The sequence below is a fragment of the Pithys albifrons genome, chromosome 20 (assembly GCF_047495875.1).
Source record: "Pithys albifrons albifrons isolate INPA30051 chromosome 20, PitAlb_v1, whole genome shotgun sequence".
NCBI lineage: Eukaryota > Metazoa > Chordata > Aves > Passeriformes > Thamnophilidae > Pithys > Pithys albifrons.
The window spans coordinates 9,264,580-9,283,850 of record NC_092477.1 but is presented as its reverse complement, the minus strand read 5'-3'; the positions used below and the strand labels follow the sequence as shown (position 1 = coordinate 9,283,850).

General features: G+C 45.7%; 2 protein-coding genes across 4 annotated transcripts in view; one reads left to right on the top strand and one right to left on the bottom strand.

Annotated features, from left to right (window-relative positions):
• Nucleotides 1-7,188, bottom strand: part of CFAP77 (cilia and flagella associated protein 77) — a 59,396-nt gene extending 52,208 nt beyond the window's left edge. The window contains exon 1 of the mRNA XM_071574502.1: nt 7,075-7,188. Within this exon, the coding sequence (XP_071430603.1) occupies nt 7,075-7,188 (114 nt within the window). The remainder of the gene's footprint in view (nt 1-7,074) is intronic.
• A 1,124-nt stretch (nt 7,189-8,312) lies between these two features.
• On the top strand, nt 8,313-18,528 carry TTF1 (transcription termination factor 1). 3 transcript variants are annotated; one of them, XM_071574499.1, is made up of 12 exons: nt 8,313-8,416; nt 9,214-9,313; nt 9,468-10,314; nt 12,349-12,599; nt 12,911-13,096; nt 14,030-14,108; nt 14,371-14,501; nt 15,615-15,837; nt 16,125-16,214; nt 16,426-16,491; nt 17,059-17,144; nt 17,547-18,528. In XM_071574499.1, the coding sequence occupies exons 2-12, from the start codon at nt 9,244-9,246 to the stop codon at nt 17,705-17,707; spliced, it is 2,190 nt and encodes a 729-aa protein (XP_071430600.1). In that variant the 5' UTR covers nt 8,313-8,416; nt 9,214-9,243; the 3' UTR covers nt 17,708-18,528. The 3 variants fall into 3 exon arrangements, with proteins under 3 accessions (XP_071430600.1, XP_071430601.1, XP_071430602.1); XM_071574500.1 differs by having other exon boundaries at nt 8,313-8,440; XM_071574501.1 differs by lacking the exon at nt 8,313-8,416 and having other exon boundaries at nt 9,224-9,313; nt 9,470-10,314.
• The last annotated feature ends 743 nt before the right edge of the window (nt 18,529-19,271 follow it).

Below are 19,271 nucleotides of genomic sequence, written 5' to 3'. Positions count from 1 at the left end.
TACTGAACTTGTCAAATCCTCTCTCCTGACACAAATAAAAGATAACATTGGGTGGCAGCATGTAAAACAGCACTGACAAGACAGCTAGGATGGAAGCAAAGAAATGCATATTTTTCTCTTTCTCTTTTCCAGAGCAGGGAATGGGAATGATCCAGGGGAGTGAATGCTGGCGTGTTACAACCAAAAATACATCATCTAAAGACTTAACAAGCCATTTCAAGGCAACTTCTAAGACAAACATAAGCGATTCCATTTCTGATTAGCAACATCATGACAAAAGTCTCCACTTTTTTCCAGGCAACCAAGAAAGCTGCTAAGTGGGAAGAGCAGCCGGATAAAAGGGGGATTCAAAGTTCCCAACTCTGCTGTGCAGGAGGCAAGGACCACTCCTAGCACTGCTGAAAATTATTCCAAGTGTACTTAAAAATAAATAAGGTAATGATAGCACTTTCATTAGATGTGCAGCCTCACTGTGTAAGTGATTTTTTTTGGCTTATTAAAATCGTTGATTGAAGGCTGTTAGCTATTTATCAGCCCAAAATTACATTTCTCCTCTCCGAGGGGTTGCCTCTCACAAAAATCACAACAACTGCATAGTTAGGAAGAAGAAAAGCCTCCTAAACCTGCAGTTTCGGGGCGGGGGGGGGGGGCAGGAATACAAGCATGAAACACAGATTGCACCTCCAAATCCCCGATGGCATCACGCTTCTTTGTTCTGCTAAGAAAAATTAACCTCAATCTCGGCTCAAGGTCCCCCGATTGATTATCATAGTCATTTAAATACTGTAATCTCATTTTCAGCATCAGGGAAAGGGAGCGAAAAGAAGAGAAAGAGAAAGAGGTGGGGAAGTGAGGGGGAGAGAAAGAGAAAACAGAATAAATTATCTGACAAAAGGAAAAAGGGCCTTTCTGCTTACGGAGCCTATTTCAGATCCTTCCACTTGATTGGAAAAGTTGATGAAGTTTAAATGAAGCAGAATTAGAGGCTCAGGCCACTGAGTATTGACAGGGGCCCATGGAAGAATGTGCAATTCAATAGGCCTGGTTTCTGTGGAAAGCAGGGGAAAGGCCTAAATGGTATAATCTTCAATCAAATCTAACATCGACACTGACAAGGCAGGGTAATGAGATAGGCCAGATCAGGCATGTTGGTTAAAGAAATTAATCCCTCTCGCTGCACCAAGAGTTCAGCTTTGATGCCTATTGTAGAGAGCCCCGGCCCAGCCTATCTAAATGCAAACGAACTGCGGGGTGAGCCGGGACTGTGCTTTTCAGCGCTGGGCTAAGCTGGGAACAATCTCAGCTCCCTGGTGGTGGCAGGGGTGGGATGGCAGCCCCTCTGCCGGCTCCGGGACTGGGAGCAGCGGGACAGAGCCCGGGGTGGGTGAGGGATGGGGCAAACCTGGGGCTGGGCTGCAGTGGGGCTTTACCACCCCCTAATATGGTGATTAGTGGAGTCCCAGTCACCTCCAGCCCAACCCATCGGTATCTCCTGGGAGTGGGAGGGCGATGGACACAGCGAACCTTGGGAAGTTGAAAAGCTGCAAACAAAGGGGCTTTTCCACCTGCCCGAACCTCCTTATGAAAACCAGCTTATTTTTAGCCTACTTTGCTCTTTGCAAGGTTCACTGTGTTTGCTTTACTGATTTTTATCCCCCCAGCCTGGGAGCTGCACCATTATTTTTAATCAGGTTACACTTGTAAGATTTTTAGGCACAAACCTCAGGTTGGTTTGCTTAAACAAATTGAACTAGAGGTATTCCCCTTGATATTGAAGTTTTCTTAAAGGCTGTTGTTGGAAATCTAGAAACAGGGTCTCACTTTCATTTATCTGCTACTTCAAATAAATGGGAGTGGAAAAGTCAGTGTAATTTATTTTATAAAATACAAAAGGTTGAAGAAGAAAATATCCTCAGAAATGCAGGTTCTGTCTAATCTGTACAATGTGAGCAGCCAAGCAAGAACAAAACAATTCCTGCAAGATGACAAAGGCTACTCAAATTCAATAATTAGGCATAAGAGCATCCCTCAGAATTTACATGGAAAGCAACCTGACTTTGGGGAAAGTGTGGCTAAAAACTTGCAAGAATGAGCAACCAAAAATGTTGGTCCCTGTGAGTGCCAAGAACGAGCTCCATTTGCTCTGTATTCTGCCAGGCAGCACTCAAAGAGAGGGGAATCACTGTGGGAAAGACAAAAATAAAGAGCTTTCCCCCTTCTCCTTGGGCAGCTGCCCCCCAGTTGCTGCCCAACACCCCCCAGGACTGTCCTCACTGAGCCCCCACCAGCTTTTCCTCTGTGCTCAGAGCACTTTCTGGTGCCTCTTCCAGAGAAGGAGGGATATTTATCAGTGTGGAGTGGGAAGCTGGGGATGGAGAGGAAAGAGGGGAGAGCTGTTCTTGTGCTCTTATTACAAGTTTTTAGCTGGTCTCTGGTGCTGCTCTCACTCAGCTGGGGTCGGTGTCCCTGGAGAAGGGTGGGTGAGTTAAGGTCATATCAGTGGGATTTTGACCATCCCTGACTTAGTCTGGAAATAATCTCTTGCCTTAGTGTGTGGTTTGGGGCCAGCACTATAAACTGGTCATGGCTCTCCCCTAAAGTTTCTCAAATCTTTCAGGCAATAAAGCCTGAGTTTTAGGTTCATCATAAAAATTTATGTCCTGCCATAGCTCTGGATGCTTTGTGAATGTATGGACCCATTTGTGACCCTTTTTCATTTTAGTTTTTTCCACTATTCTCTCATCCTTTGGCATCATTTCTGCCTTCACATCCCCACCAGCTGAGGCAAGAGGCTGTGCAGATGTTCTGTGCTATGACAATGCTGCCATTGGGGTCATAATGCAACAATTTGGTCTAACCATTATTATTGTGCTGGCTGATTTCAGTAATGCACTTTTAAATCAAAGAGCCTTTGAAGCTTTATTTCCATTGTATTAGACAAATAAACACAGAAGATTTTCCCGAACATAAAAGGCATTCACCTTGTAATGTTTCTGGGCTTATTAGTCTCACCAATTTGCATTGTTTTGTTCACATAAAGGATCAAAATGCCCTTTTGCTTGATTTCACATCCTGCCTGTGGATCTCAGGGCTGAGCAACTCTGCCTGCCTGTGCTGCTGTCTCTCTGCCTGCTGAATCCCAGCTGGGGTTTGCAGCCCGAGTCCTGTGTTCAAACACCCAGGAGTGAAACCCCACTCCTTCCATTCCTGCAGAATGTTTACTTGCCTCTTGGAAATACCTTATTTACTTCAGTGGTGTCTGTGCAAAATATGGGAGGGCACTAAAGCTCACAAGGAGTTTAATTTTTAGTGTACCAAATAATTCATTTAAAAATCTTAAATGAGTTCACGCTGAGAAGAAAACCCTTAGAAGTCAGAGCATTGGAAGGAAAGCTCAGAACCAAACTTAATGATTATTTGACTAACCAGCCCTTCATTAGCTTATTTCTCTAATGAATTATTGAGCTGGGTGGTGTAGGCATGTTACAATACATTTTTAAAAGCACAACACTGGTCTTAGATTGCAAAAATATAATAGTACTAGTGATATAATAATAATAGTAATAAGCACACAAAATGCTGCATAAACACTAATTAAACCTCAGTGTCCCCAAGCAGTAAAGCACAGAAGGCAGGATGCTCAGCACATGCAGTAATTTGAGGTAAATAGTATAATTAAAACCAAATAAGACAACTTTATTCCAAATACAGCTCACAGGACTCTGCTCTGCATTATGGGGGCTCTTCACCTGAGTACACAAACTAAAACCTGCTCTCTGACCAGATTCTCAATAAAGGTATTGATTCCAAACAGCTGAGAGCACAATTAGGGTGGGAGAGGGACCAGAGTTATTTGAATCATCACAGCTAACACCTGAGGGAGGTTATCCAAACTCCGGAAGATGAGTTGTGCTGAAGTCCCACATCACTGGAGACAGAAGGGACTTGAGCTCCCTCCCTGGGCTGTCTCAGCTCACTGAGAGCCTGTGGAAAGGGGATGATTTTGCTCCTGTCAGTCCCTGCCCTCACACAGACACTACCCCTGTGGTTTCTGATGGCTCATCCAGCCATGGGTGTGTTTCTAAGGAAGCCTCTGGTTTAGCACCTTCCCTTCCTGCACAGGTTAGCAGTCCTGGCACAAAGGTGAGTGAGGATTACAGAGATCAGTGGTGCCTCCTGGCTCTGCCCTGGGAGGTGGGACTGTGGTTCTGGGTTCATCTTGGCACGTGGGTCTGAACTTCCCATTTCCCTCCACACACCAGGGGTGTGAGCAGATCCACGCTGGTGACACAGTGACTTTGGCAGTGACATGTTGGAACTTAATTATGTTATCCAGAAAATCTTAATATAAATGTCATCAAACTTCTAAGGGCCACTTTTTCTGAAGTCCCTGTTGAGCATGCTGGGGGTTAAGTGGGGTAAACTCTTATTTCCTGCCCAGAGCTGGTTTATTTTTGTAACACAGGAGTTTTCAGTAAGTTTGTACTGGAAAAGTGCTTGGGTAAGGCTTTTACTGGTGAAAACAAACCAAAAATGCTTTGCTCAGTTTTTCACTGGCATCAGTAGATGAAATACTTTCCTCAGTTTTATGCTGCAAGCAAATATATATATTGATAAACTAAATTAAATCCCTGATTAATTAAAACCCATCGTACATTCTAGTGGAGAAAAATAGAGCATTCATTGCTAGAAATCTTGATGTAAGAAGATGATGGGTTTAATCTGTCATGGACACATCCTGGTGGGTGCTGTGGGCAGAGCTGGGGCAGGAGGGTCAGCCAGAACCACAGGCAGTGTGGGCAGTGGTCTCCTTTGGAGACACACAGGGGAACTGGGAGAAAAAGCAGAGCATCCTGTTCTTGGCTGCTGCCAAGTGGGGAGTTTGTCACACTTGCACCAAGGTTTTGGGAACCAAGTGTCCCATCCATCACTCCTGGGCTTCAGGTTCCTGTGTATTTGCTGACCAGAGAACCTGCAAGGCAGCTGTTGGAGCTGTGTGTTCCTCCCTCGTGGAGCCAGCAGCTCTTTTCCAAGCAGCACTTGTCTCAAAACCTTTCACCCCTTTCTTCTAAACCATCTTTGTGTCCTTGGTTTTCAGGTGATGCTGCAGAGTGTGAGGGCTGGGACCTGCTGGAGCTCCTCTCCAAAGTGCCTGGTCCCCAGGGCACCTCTCCTGGGGGGAAGGAGACTCTGGAGTGCAGCTGGAAGCAGGGAGAGGAGATGTGGCAGAGGGCTGATGCTGTGAGTGTGCCAGTGTGTGCACCAGTGAGTGGCACTGGCCAGTGTCAGTGTTTGTCCAGTAAACTGCCATGCCCTCCCTGCCCCCTCCTGGCAGTGAAGGGCACCCTGGTGAATGCAGCGTGTGGTGGGGCACGGCACAGGGTGGGGATGCAGCTGGCAGGGGGGCAGCTGTTGGTTTGCTGCTCAAACTTTACAACAGAACCTACCCCGAGGTGAAATTACTGCTGGTTCCAGGAGTGAAATCATCCCTGTTAACAGCCCAGTCACTCCATGCTCAAGGATTGCATCAGGTGGGTGCAAATCTCACATCCCTACCAGCAGACCCCCTCCTGCAAGGAGGCCCTGAAAGAACAGAAACCATCCAGAATGCTAAAATTTAACACTACTTCTTCTCCCAAAACTTGCTCAAAGCCAAGCCCTGCAATTATGCCTTTATGTACTTTAAATGCCATATAATTACATATTCTGATACATATTCAAGCATCACCTACAAATGTATTTACCAGCACACTTTGCTGAGAAAGGCAGGAACAGTCTGGAGGGAGGGGAAGGTGTGGGGCTGTCTTCATCCCGAGGAGGTTCACACTCCCTGTCCCACAGCTCCTCCTGGGGGGCAACTAGGTGAGAAATCCCACCCCTCACTCACATTTAAGCAAAGGTACATCCCATCAAATTTACAGGATCCAGAAAAACAGAAAGTAAGGAGAAGTTGTGGATTTGAACAAGTGAAGCTGCTCTTGAGTTCTGATGCAAAGACTGCTTTTTTTTTTCTGATGTAATTTCCAAACAGATTTTTAGAATTTCATGAGAAAACAAGAGAAGATATTCAACACTGCAATGACTCGAACTTTCAGCGATATTCCAAATTTTTTTCTGGCCGACTTCCAAGCCGGGATGAGACTACCAAGGGGGAGCTCAAAGAGCTGAACTCCGCCGTTCAAGTGTCACGGCAAACACGGCTTTGGAGCAGAACCTCGGGCAGGGAGAGGGGCAAAGGGCAGCCGGACGAGGCGTCGGTGCCCGGCTCGGCGCTGGTTCCCCGCTGGGAGCGATGCTCGGGCACGAAGCTGTTCCACGAGTGCCATCCAGGGGACGAGAGCTGCATTTCCAGAGGCTGCTCGGGATGCGGCGGGTCCGGGGCAGGCGGGGGTTCAAGCGGAGTGAAGGAGGTTGTGGAGGTCGAGGAGGAGGAACCAACCCAAGGGAGACGCCTAAAACTTCCCAAAGCCCGCCCCGAGCCGGGCCGGTGCGCAGGGCAGGGGAATTGGCAAGGTGAGAAGCGTTAGGAGTTCGTGAAGGGACCAGCACCTCCACAGCAGGTTTAAAAATCCTAATTACAGAATCCTTAAGGTTGGAAAGGCCCTCCAAGATCATCAAATCCAACCTGTGACCCATCAACCACCCGAGCATCGAGTGCCACGTCCAGTCGTTCCTTGGACACCTCCAGGGATGGGACCCTGGGCAGCCCCTTCCAGTGCTGGTGGTAGTTCAGAGATGGGACCCCAGCACCTCCCTGGGCACCAGTGCTGGTGGTAACTCGGGTGGTTGCAGTTTGTGTGCCCCCTGCACGACCCCTCTGCTGTGGGGGACGAAGAGCCACCTCAGGGACATCTCAGTCCCCGAGCTCCCCAAACAAACCGTAGGACTGTGAATTGGGAAAACCCCCGACCCAGGGAGGGAGAACCCGCCCCACTCTGTGCCCATCCCCACCTGCGACCACTGGGGGCTTAAACTACCAAGGAGCAGCGAGGAAACACAACCCCCCCTCCTGCTTTCAACTTTAACGGGAAACTCTCCCGCAGAGGAGCGGCCGGGGGGGCTCGGGGGTCTCACCTTGATGATGAGCGGGTTGCGGAACATGCTGAGCCGGATCACGCCCAGCCGCTCGTTCTCGGTGCCCGGGCCCGCCTCGGCCAAGCCCATGGGCCGCCGCCGGGACCCCGCCATGCCCGGGGGGTGTCGGTGCTCCCGCTGCTTCCGAGCACGGGGGTCTCCGACGGGGCCGCTGCTCCTGCCGGGGCCCACCCCGCGGGCCCGGGACTGGGGGGGTCTCTCTCAGTCCCGGTCCTGGTACCGGCACCGGACGGTCTCTCAGTCAGTTCCAGCCCCTGGGGTCTCTCAGTCTCAGTCCGAGTGTCTCTCTCCCGGTTCCTGGGGGGGTCTCTCAGTCTCAGTTCCAGTCCCGGGGGGTCTCTGAGTCTCACTCCCGGTCCCTGAGGTCTCTCCTGGTCGCGGGAGGGTCTCTCAGTGTCGGTCCCGCTCCCGGGGGTCTCTTTCACTCCCACTCTTAGTCCCGGAGGGTCTCTCTCCCGATCCCGTCCGGGGGGTCTCTCTCCCGGTCCGGGGGGGGTTCTCTGCGTCTCACTCCCGGTCCCCGGAGGGTGTCTCAGTCTCACTCCCGGTCCCGGGGGGGTCTCTCCCGCTCCCGGAGGTTCTTTCTCACTCCCGGTCCCGGGGGGGTCTCTCAGTCTCTCTCAGTCCCAGTCTCGGTGGTCTCTCACTCTCAGTCCCGGGGGGTTTCTCTCTGCACTCCTGGTACCGGGGCGGGGTGTCTCAGTCTCTTTCCCAGTCCCGGGGGTCTCTCTCTCAGTCTCTCCCAATCCCGGGGGTCTCTCTCTCAGTCTCTCCCAATCCCGTGGGTCTCTATCTCAGTCTCTCCCAATCCCGGAAGTCTCTCTCTCAGTCTCTTTCCCAATCCCAGGGGTCTCTCAGTCTCTCCCAATCCCGGAGGTCTCTGTCTCAGTCTCTCCCAATCTCGGGGGTCTCTCTCTCAGTCTCTCCCAATCCCGGGGGTCTCTCTCTCAGTCTCTCCCAATCCCGGGGGTCTCTCTCTCAGTCTCTCCCAATCCCGGGGGTCTCTCTCTCAGTCTCTCCCAATCCCGGGGGGCTCTCTCTCAGTCTCTCCCAATCCCGGGGGTCTCTCAGTCTCTCCGGGTCCCGCCCCCCCCAAGCGGCGTCTCCGTCTCCAGGCAACGGTCGGTGCTCTGCTCCGACTGGTCCGGCTGGGGCCGCTTCCGGCGGGCGGAACGGAAGGCGCGGTGGGAGCGGCGCGCGGGGGGCCGGCGGCTCGGGCGGACACCGCGTGGCGGCGGCGGCGGGAGGCGCGGCGGGGACATGGACGGGCCTGGCGGGGCCCTGAGGGTCCTTCAGCGTTCCTGAGCTCTCCGAGAGCGCTGTGCGTGCTCTGGGTGTGCCCACGGTAGTCCCGGGCCGGCGGAGGGGAGCGGCGGGGCGGGCGCGGAGGTCGCGGCCTGTCGGCGCCGGGCGGGGGGGTCGCGGCCTGGGCTGTGTGTGGGGCCTGTGCGAGCCGGGCCGGGCCTGCCCGCTGCGGCCCCGCCAGGAGGGGATGCCCGAGGGGTGGCCGGCGCTGCGAGCTGCCTTGAGGGTGCGGAATTCCAGGGCTTGAGCACAAGTGCTGTGGGGAGAGGCTGAGGGAGCTGGGGGTGTTCAGCCTGGAGAAGAGGAGGCTCAGAGGTGACCTCAGCACTGTCTGGAACTGCCTGAAGGGAAGTTCTGGCCAGGTGGGGGTTGGTCTCTTCTCCCAGGCACTCAGCAATAGGACAAGGGGGCACGATGGGCTCAAGCTCTGCCAGGGGAAATTGGAGAGCAGAAAAAAATTCTTTGCAGAGAGAGTGCTCAGGCATTGGAATGGGCTGCCCAGAGAGGGGGTGGATTCCCCATCCCTGGAGGTTTTTAAGGTCAGATTGGCCGTGGCACTGAGTGCCATGATCTGGTAAAGGGACTGGAGTTGGACCAAGGGTTGGACTTGATGATCTCGGAGGTCTTTTCCAACCCAATCCATTCTATTCTATTCTAATTAGATAATTATGTTTTTTTCTATTATTTGATTGTAGCTTGTTGCTGCTTCAGTGTTGAAAGTAGAGTTGAACTGACAATCTGACTTTCCTTAGCCATTCAGAGTCCAAGCTAATCGTTATCAAACTCATTAAGGTGTGTCTTTTGTTGTTCCAGGAGGGCACTTTTGGGCTGAGTGCAGCTGTGATGCACATCTGCTCCTCACAGGAGGCATCAGGTTTTCACAAGCAGTTTGCAAAACCAGCTGGGTTGAAAAGTAAGTGTCTTTTTATTGTGTGTTTCCACCATAAAATGAGGTGTTTAATTTTTAAAGTTTTGGGTGGGTTTTGTGGTTTTTGTTGGGTTTTTCTGGGGGTGGTTTGTGCTGTGTGATTACAGGACCTCAGTAAAACTCTTGTCTTTTTTCTAAGAGAAAATGAAAGGACAACCACCCACACCTAATTCTCAAGGGCAGGTTTTCCTCAAGAAGAAGAAGAAGAGGAAACCTGAGGGGTGCAACAGCCACCATGAGAATGATGGGAGTGCAGAGGGCCCAGGGCTCAGCCAGGCTTCCCTTCTGCTGTTTGAACATGAAGCAGCACAGCAGGAGGAGGGCAGGAAGAAGAAGAAAAAATCCAAAAGTGAGGAGGAGAAACAACAACCCTCCATTGCCAACTACTTTGTGAGGCTGGAGCAGGGAGTCAGCAACGGGGCTCCAGCAGAGGCTTCCCAGAAGAGGAAGAGGAAGAGGAAGGACAGGGAGAGGAGGGCTGAGCACAGCCATGTCACCTGTGTGCCAGTGAACCAGGGCAGCCCTGGGAGCTGCCAGGACAGCTCTGTGGATTATGTCTACCTGAAAACCTCTCCCAAGAAGAAGAAGAAGAAGAAGAAGAGAAAAGCAGAACTGCCTCAAGTGGATGAGGAGTGTGAGGTGCCTCCACCCCAAAGTCAGGGCAAAAACAACAGAGAGAAAGCCAAGAAGAGGAGTAGCAGCAGTGGCCAGGACAGGCAGGAGGACACAGATGGAACTGCAGAGCAGTCCTTGTTGTCTCCAAATCAAAACAGGCAAAGGAAGGACAAAGGGTGTCCTTTACCAGCAGAGAAGGGAGACTCTCGTGCTGCTTCTGCCACCAGTGAGCTCTCAGTGCAGGTACCTGCTGACTTTTCCACACCCATCAGAGCAGCTGGTGGAGCTCAGAATCCTCCAGCAAGTTACAGAAAGAAAATTAAAAGTGAGGCTTTTGTTGCAGAAGAAAGTTCTTCAGAGTCTGATGAGATGTAAGTTTGGGGTTGGTTTGTGGGTTGGGTTTTTTTCCTTCCCTGATCCCCCAAAGATGTTTCATTTGGGTTCACAGATTTTTCCTTGTGTTTCATGTATGTTTTGAAGAAAAACTTTACACTTACACAGCACATTGAGATGCTGTGGATCTACTTTAAAAGTTGAATTGTCTTGTGGAGATGCAATAACAGTTTGTAAGAATACACTGGCTTTGTTTTCAATCTCTTTTCTCCTCTTTAAAAACCAGATACAGAAGTGATTTCTTTTCAGGCAATTCATATTCAATCAATTCTCTGATTCTATGTAGCAAAAAAAAAGTGGAGGGAAAAAGAAGGGAGTTCCTTGGTTAAATTTGGTATTTACAGAGAGCAGGTGCAAGTAGTGAAAGGGAAAAGGGAGACAGAAATGCAAAGATTTCTAGTCTTAACTGTTTTAATTAAAAGTTATTAGCTGTAAGTGCTTCCAGACAATCAGATCCTTATGTGCCCACCACTGTCTGTCCTCTCACTGACAGCACACAGGATGGAAGGAGTTCTGAGCTCTGATGTGAAGCTTCACTTCAGCCAGGGAGAAAATCATTAGCAATAAACACTTCTAGAGAATCAGAGCCTGATGTTCCCCACACTGTCTGTCTCTTAACTGACAGGTTGGAAGGGGTTCTGACTTCCAATATGAAGCCACATTTAATGCCAGAAAAGAACCTTTCTCACAACAGCTCCCCAGCTTTGCTGGTGAGAACGTTCAGCTGCAAGATTGGATTTAATTGATGATAAAAGACCCCAAAAGAAACCAGCACAAAACATTCTACAGAGACAAACACACCAAACTCAAGTTACAACACAGCAACTTATCCCATCTTCCCCACAGACAGAAACCAGCAACAAAGAACTACTAACTAAAAACAGCCACATAAAACACTTATCCAGACACTCTTTCAGTGACATAAGACAATGAAATATCTTGCACACCACTCTGTCTGTAACACAAAACAAAAGAGCTGCTTCTTATCAACACACATGTTGAAAAAAGAAACTGCACTTTGAAAGTAAAGTAGCAAAGTGGGAAGCAAGTTCTTAAAAAGCAGGAATAGCAAAAAGCAATAACCAATATAAATAGCAAAGTGTGAAGCAAGTTACTGTTATTAGTATTAGGGTAGCAAAACACATTTAGTACAAGAAATGCTTATAAAGTAAGAATCAAAGTAAGAAAGAAAGTAAGAAAGTAAAGTTAGAAAAAATAGAAAGCACATGAAGGTCTCCTCACCCCTCCATTGTTCCAAGAGGAGCTGCAGCAGTTCCCCTCACAGAGACACTGGCATCTCTCTCTCCTCTTCTGGACTTTAAACTCCAAACACTTTTTATACCTTTTTTTCCTTCCATGTGGTTTGTGTGGCTAAAAGTCAATGTAAGGGAGGGTGATGGTGATGCAGATGCCTGAGTGGCTCCTTTGAGCAGTTAGAGAAGATATCGCAGAGGGAGGGCCGTGTCATTCCTTAAACAACACTCCCCCTGTGTTAATCTTATCAGTTTGAAAGCCTTTGTCCTGGGCTGGAGCACCCCCTCAGGGGCTGAGGCATCTCCTTCAACCCATCAGAGGGGCCAGCACCCCACAAGTAGTAAGGTCAGCTAAAGAATTTAATATTCTGTGCCAATAAATGGTCATGGAAGTAGCTCTTGATGCTTTTATAGTGTCTCGAAGCCACAGTAAGTGCATTAGGGAGAGACAGATGGAAAAAATCTGTGGGCCAGTGGTAGCAAGAGACACTGTTAGTTCAGTGTGTCCATGTGTGAGAGTTTTGTGGACTTTGAAATCTTCAGAAAACTCTTTGCCTCTTGTAAATACAGAAATTTGATAATCAATTACATCTGTGTTAAAAGGTTGGAAACACAGTGGGTGGACATGTGAAGTATTCCTTGTTCTCCAATTAATGAACATGTTCATTCTTTTAGTGGTAGAGATGCTGACAAAAATCTCTGTTTTGAGGTCTAGTGGTATATTTTATTTTATGTTTGTGGTTTTTCTTTTAATATCAGGCCCCCAGAACCCTTGGCATCAAAGAAAGAGAAGACTCAGAGCAATTCCTTTGCTGAGATGGCAGGCTCTGATGAGGGGAGTCTGGGTGATGATGAATTCTTGGACTCTCTCCTGTCCTCATTTGTGGATTTGGATACTGCAAGACAAGAATTGGAAGAGTTTATTCCTCATGTGAGGAACATATCAGAGAGTTCAATCAGGAAAATGGCTGGAAGAGACCTGGCAAGGTTCAAAGCCTTTAAAAAACAAGGTTAGCTCTCTAAAATCCTGTTGCAGTGAGGAAGGATGTGCAGCTGTGCCACAGAGGGAAAACAGTTGCTTGTGTCATGTCTGTTGCATCCATGGAGTGGTTCACTTTGTTCCAACTGACATATTTTCTGTTTTGTAGCATCTATTTCCTCGTTATCAAATTGCAGTCTAAACTCTGTGTGTGAATTACACATTCACAGCTTGTTTTGCTGCTTTTTTCCCCTTGAATTTATGGATCTGAGCTAAAACCTAAAAGTACAATAGGTGGTACTTGAGGTTTGACTTGGCTGTTTTAACCTTTGTCTCTTTTAGGTGTTGCTGTCAAGTTTGGCAGATTTACAAAGAAGGAAAACGATCAAATCCAGAAGAATGTTGATGAGTTCTTAATGATCACTGGAATAGACAGTGCTGAAAAACTCCTGTTCACCTCGAGGTTTCCAGAGGAGAGAGAGGCCATCAACCGCCTCAAGGCAGAGCACCAGTTCTGTGAGAAGATCTGTAAGTACTGAAGTTCCTTCTCAAACACCTGAGTGTTCCATTCCACAGCCTGAGTGTTCCATTCCACAGCCTGCTGATGGATTTCTAAACTAATTTTTATTGGAAAGCACCAATGTTGCTAAATTTGATAAAAAAAGGAACATGCTGGTCAGATGATGTGGTAGATAATTTACACAGTTTATTTATCTGCTCTCAGGTAGGAAGAGTTTAGAGATAAAATACTAAGACCCATAACTCTTAAAAGAACTTCCAAACTTGTGTTTGGGCTTTATGGCTTTAAGTACATTATTTGCCAGGTTATTAATGGGAGTTGTGATTGATTAAGTCCTGTCTGAAATTGTCAGCTGTTTTTAGAGCACAAATAGGTGGCAGGTGCAGGACTGAGTGAGTGAGTGAGTGAGGGCAGAAACAGAAAGGGTGACTTTAGACAGAGTAGTCAGTTTTCCAAGACTTGAGGAAAACACTCAGTGCCATGATCTGGTAATCAAAGTGGGGTTGGATTAAGGGTTGGACTTGATGATCTCAGAGGTCTCTTCCAACCCAACTGATTCTTTGATTCTATGAAAATTCTTATGGCTACAATTCTGTTGTTATAGAAACATCTCTGGTTTTCCTCTTTATTCATTTTACTGGGCTTTTCTTGGCTAGAAAACATTCAGAGTTCACCTGGCAAACGTGTTCCTTGTGTAACATCTCAGTCCACTCTCTCAGGGGCTTCATTCTGTGTTAGCCCAGGCAGGGCAGAGTGGATTGGGACTTAAGGATCAAAGAGGCTGCACATTTGTTCCTCTGGGATTGTTCCACTCACACAGTTGTTCCTTCTGCATTGTCACATTTGCCCAGTGTTGGTGTTGGGTTTTTGTTTTGGCTTTTTTTTTTAAGGGCCTCACCAGTGTGAGAAATGTTTCTTAAAAATGATCCTTTACCTTCCAGCTGAGGGCATCCCCCGACCCTGGAGGCTGATATACTACAGAGCAAGGAAGATATTTGACCCAAATAATTATAAAGGAAGGTAAGGCAATAATTTCAGAGTTTATCTGTTGATTATTTGTGCATTAAAAATTGATATAAATTAAGATTTTCTCTCCTATTTATGCCAGTTACTGTGACCCAATTGATAGTTCATTTTTCTGACTAGTCCTTGTTGATTCTTCTGTTCTAAGGTGTGACTTGAAGTGGTAGTGATGAGTAATACTGATCACCTATAGAGGTTACAGCTCTTTTTCTTAATGGAAATGGTTTGAATTTACAGCTGTGCCCTTTTCCTCAACTAGGTATACTCAGGAAGAAAAAGAAAAACTAAAGAAGTATCATGCTATGCATGGCAATGACTGGAAGAAAATTTCTCAGTTGATGTCCCGTTCTAACCTCTCAGTTGCTATGAAATACTCTGAAATCAAGTCAGGTATGTAATTTTAAGGAAAGAAAATAATTTTGTGTAATGCAGTTTGGGAAGTTTTTAGAGCTCTATGTTGTATGTACCCTAAAAGTCTCTTGAGTGTTCTTTTTCTTAATTAATTAATGAATTTGTAGTGGCAATCCTTTTCTTCAGACCAGGGATTGCATTTTCATATGGAAGGGATAAGAACAGTCTCTGATAGAGAAGGGAAAAGAAGTCGAACAGATGCAGCTCTTCATTAGAACAGAACTGATATCCAAATAGATTCTTCCACAAGGAGGGCAGAAGGAATTTGGCTGCCAGGTTTTAAAAGATAAAAACCAGGGATCAGACTGTTCCTTAGTGTTTAGGCTGAACCCTCAAGTCTGGTATGCAGAAGAGTTTCTAGAGGTGTGTTAAGAAGCTGATCCCTGTTGAAGCTGAAAAAGGTTTGGAAATAAAGGAAACTGCTGAAACTTTTCAATTGGCAGCAAAGTATTTATTTCTGTGCAGGGAAGTGAGGCAGTTCCACTGCACAAACTCACCCAGAACAGGGAAATTTATGCAGTTACAGTACATAATTGCAATGTCTTTCATGCATATTAATGTATTACAATATGTGATCATAATATTCATGATTGGGTGGGACACAGGCATGGCTTGAGGCAGAGCTTTCTACATTCTTTTGGCATCAATTCTTGGGGTGCTTTTCTGGGTTTTTGGCCTTGGTCCATCTTCTTCCTCAGTTTGACCTTCTCAACTTTCTTTCATAACTGTCCTTGCTAAAACTCTTGCTCAGAATCTTGGCTTGCTGCCACCTTATCTTACTGAGATGCCCTGTTTTATCTAATTTGTGCTCCTTAGTTCTTGGTCCATCAGTTCTCTAATGGTTGCTTAAGCTCAGGCACAGGATGCAGAACAAAACCATTCAGGAGTTCTGCTGTGCTCCCTTAGTAACTTGGGTTAGGCAATTTTGCAGGGTAAGGCAGAGCAAGAGATTTTACAGACTCGGGGGTCTTTTAGGCCTTGCTTCTTTCACTGTAAATCAAAGCAATGCAAAGTGAAACATTTGCTCTTTTGCCTTTTGTCCTAATCCTTTATGATAAACTGTGCCTTCATCTGGTGTTTTTTCAATTTTAGCTATTAATTATGGTCCTTGGACAAGGGAAGAGTGCCAGAAGTTAAAGGCTGCAGTGAAGGAGGTGTTGAGGAGAAAACTGGAAATGGAAGGTGCAGGTTCTCCTTCCTCAGGAGCAGATGGGGATCTCTGGGTGGACAGTGAGAAGCTGTGCCAGCAACTGCCATGGACTGAGATTGAAGCTAAAGTGGGGAGTCGATATTGGAGGCAATGCAAACAGAAATGGTGAGGGTTTGTACTCAACTGAGACAACAAAATGTATTGTGGGGAGTATTTCTGCTGCAAAACTTGGGGTTTGTGCCATCGTGGTCATTTAATGCATTGTAGACTACAAAAGGGGTGTTTCAAATGTGTCTGAGACAAGGAACTCTTTGCTGGCTGGGATGAGTTCTTGTGGTGGTGTTTTTGCTGTGATAGCAATGCCTGATTTCTGCCTCTCTGTGACAACAGTAGCATCTTGATGCTTGGAGTTTCTTGAAATGAGAAAAACCTGTTTTTTTGTGTTTTCAAAGGACTTCAATTTTAACAAAGAAGATGTCCAAAGAGCAGAGGGCAGATAAAGGGACCAAATCATTACAGAACAAGATCACTCTTATTAAAAGGTACAGTTCAGAGGCACTGCAATGTTTGTGTATCTCTTGCTTTTCTGAGTTGTGTTTATAAAAGCTTGCAGGGGAGAACAGCCTGTCTGCAGCTTAATACGTGTTTTGCAGCCATTCTTACTAAATGCCCCATGACTTCTGACTGAGGGAGCTGGGGCACTGAATTGTGTCTTGGATTCTCCTGCAAACTGTTTCTGTCTCATATTCACAGGCTGTATGAAATGAACGTGGAGGATGTCAATGAAATAAACTGGGAAGAGCTCAGTGAAGCCATTGGGTAACCCTTTTCCCCTTCTTTTTATGGACAGAAAGGGTAGTTAAAGCAGATGAGTCAAAGTTCTTGGAGCTCTGTAACCACAGGGTATTAACACACAGTTGTATATCCTGGCAAGGAAACCATCCCTGTAGGATCTGGAACTTGCTTTTAACCACATTAGGCAACCCTCAGCATTCCAAATATTGGAGGTGTGTTGTGTGTCTGCTTCCAGGTGTTAATCAACAAATGGGAAAAAGGGATGACTATAGGGTTGTGTAATACAGTATAACCATTGCCTTCCAAATAAAGGAGTGCTGAATATGAGATTACCAGTGCTGTCAATGCTGAACTCCTCTTTTTCCACATACTTTGTTTCATTTACTAGGTGTGATGGCAAGGTGCAGGTTCTTCCCTTCAAAGGGAATTGCTGTCTTGAAAACCTGTTTTAATTACTATTTGAATTGCATCCTTTCTACCTCATGCTAAGATATTGTTTGACTGGCATCACTCTCATGAATGGGTAACTCAGTAATAACTCAGCTTTGTGATAGTTCCTTGAACTAATTGTTTGAACTCTTCTCTTTGCAGAGATCTCCCTAAACCCTTTGTTCAAACACAGTTTTACAGGCTAAAAGTCTCCTGTGTCCCTCTTTGGCAAAGAAAGACTTTCTCTGGTCAGTATCCCAGCTGTTTGTTTATACTCCTTAAGGTTTTTGTTTGAATCTAATAAAGATACTTATTCTAGTCCATTTTTTTCCTGCTTAGCTTTCCCCTAATTGGCTAAAATCTTTGGCTTTATCCTTATTTTACTAAATGGGGTTTTTTTGGTAACATTCAATGTCATCATCGTGCAGTGCTTGTGAATCTCTTCTTTTTAATACCTTCGCTTTAAAAGCTTTATGACTGTGCATTTTAATTTATCTTTGCCTGTGCTGGTGTCCCTGCAGCCACTGTGACCAGAACAGTACAGATATTTTGTGCCTTTAGCACTGACAACATTATTTCTGTCTGTGAGATCCTGTTCTCTTACAGATCCAATTAAAACTGCACCTTTTTTTTTCTCTTTTTTCCCCTAGAAATTATTGATTTTTTGTTTGAGCACAAGCTCCCAGAATTTGAAGAAAAGTTAAGAAAAATGGGGAAGGATCTTAATTCTGACAATTCATCAGCCAGTCAGGAGAAAAAGACTTTCCGACTCAGCGACATCTTCGACTCCAGTGAAGAAGAGAGTGATTAATTGACTGTCCTGAAAACAGCCCCTAATTGGCACTTTGAACTGCAAATGGATCTGGTTGAAAGTGGGTGCAGCTCCACAACTGAAGGTTCACAGGCTGTGGAGTGATGGGAAAAGTCATCATGGGCACATCTGATTTTCTTCTTTCATACTGAAAACTGAGTTTTTGTGCCACTTTTTATTACCTTCATTTAGCCCTGGTTTTAGAAATCTTAATTGTTTTTATAAATGTCTCAAAGTACTATTTTTTCACTGGTTGGTTTTTGGGGAAATTGAAAACTGCTGTTTTCCCTTTATGAACAAACTTGGTTTTCAGAACTTTTTTTTTAAGTTATGTAAAACTCATGGAATTATACAAAGGCTTTCAATGTGCTTTTAAATCTCTATAATAAAATCTTAAGGCATCTGTGTTGATGGAAACAGCACAACTTTTGAGTTGTTTCTTTTAACAGGTATCTTGTTCTTAAAAGCACCTGATTTTATTTTTGATGTAGACTTTATACTTTCCTCAACCCTCCCATAGAAAAAGGATTTTTGTCCATTATTGTTCATAAGCTATAATGTCATTTCATGGTAACACCCAAACAATGCATTTGGAATGTTTTTGTTAATATTTGGAATAGAGAGGCAAAACAGAACATGTAAATATATATACATGTCCATAGATATATTTTTGGTGTGCCAAGAATTTCTACATTTTAATACAATAATGAAGCAATAAGATGGAGGTTGTACTCACATCTTTGTATGATACTTTTATCTCTGTGCCCAGAGTGATTATTTGTAAATTGACTGACTGAATATAAAGCAAAACCCCAAAATTTCTTACTGTGTCAAGTATTTGTATGGCTTGTTTATATTTCCCTTATGTTGCATTAGAAAGTAATGTAAGAAGACTCTGTCTCTGCTTTTTGAGGGTCATTTTGATAAATTACATTTCAATAATTGTTACTGAAAATCCAGAACTTTCAATGGCTTGAAATAAAGGTCAAGACCTGAAACTGGGCAGAGCAGGAGAAAACATAACACCAGTTCCCATGCACTTGACTTCTGTTGCTTTGTGTGTTTGAAGGGTAAAAGCTGAAAAACTGGGGACTTTTCTATCCAACCAGTTTGTGTTTTTCAAAGTTTTTCCCCTGGAACATGAAGATCTCTGGATTGTCTGCAGGCTGGAGCACAATGATTGCCTGGTTGGAGAGATTGCAGAGTGGATCTCTGAGAAATAAACTTCTACCCCCACTATGAGATTTATTTTATTTTTTGCTTTAAAGGACGACTGTTGTGGATGAGTGGAATGCACCTCCCTCAAAAGAGAGAAGCAGTAATATGTTTTATTGAGGTAAAAGAATAATCCAATGAAGAATAATTCAATGGAGTTCAATAAATTCAGTGGAATTCCAAGTTTAACAATAGTTTACCAAGATTCAGTACATCTGATGGCAAAGTTCACCTTATTTATTACTGCATGGTAGAGACACACAGAGGAAAACTGAGTTAAATTAGAATGATTTACAAAGAGTCTGGAGACACAAAGGGTAAGAAAGACCCTCCTGTTGAGCCATGAGGT

Coding starts and splice junctions, on each gene's coding strand:
- TTF1 (XM_071574499.1), top strand. CDS start 9,244: ATGCACATCTGCTCCTCACAGGAGGCATCAGGTTTTCACAAGCAGTTT. Junction 14,109..14,370: donor CCAAATAATTATAAAGGAAG/GTAAGGCAATAA, acceptor TTCCTCAACTAG/GTATACTCAGGAAGAAAAAG. Junction 16,492..17,058: donor GAGCTCAGTGAAGCCATTGG/GTAACCCTTTTC, acceptor TTCTCTTTGCAG/AGATCTCCCTAAACCCTTTG.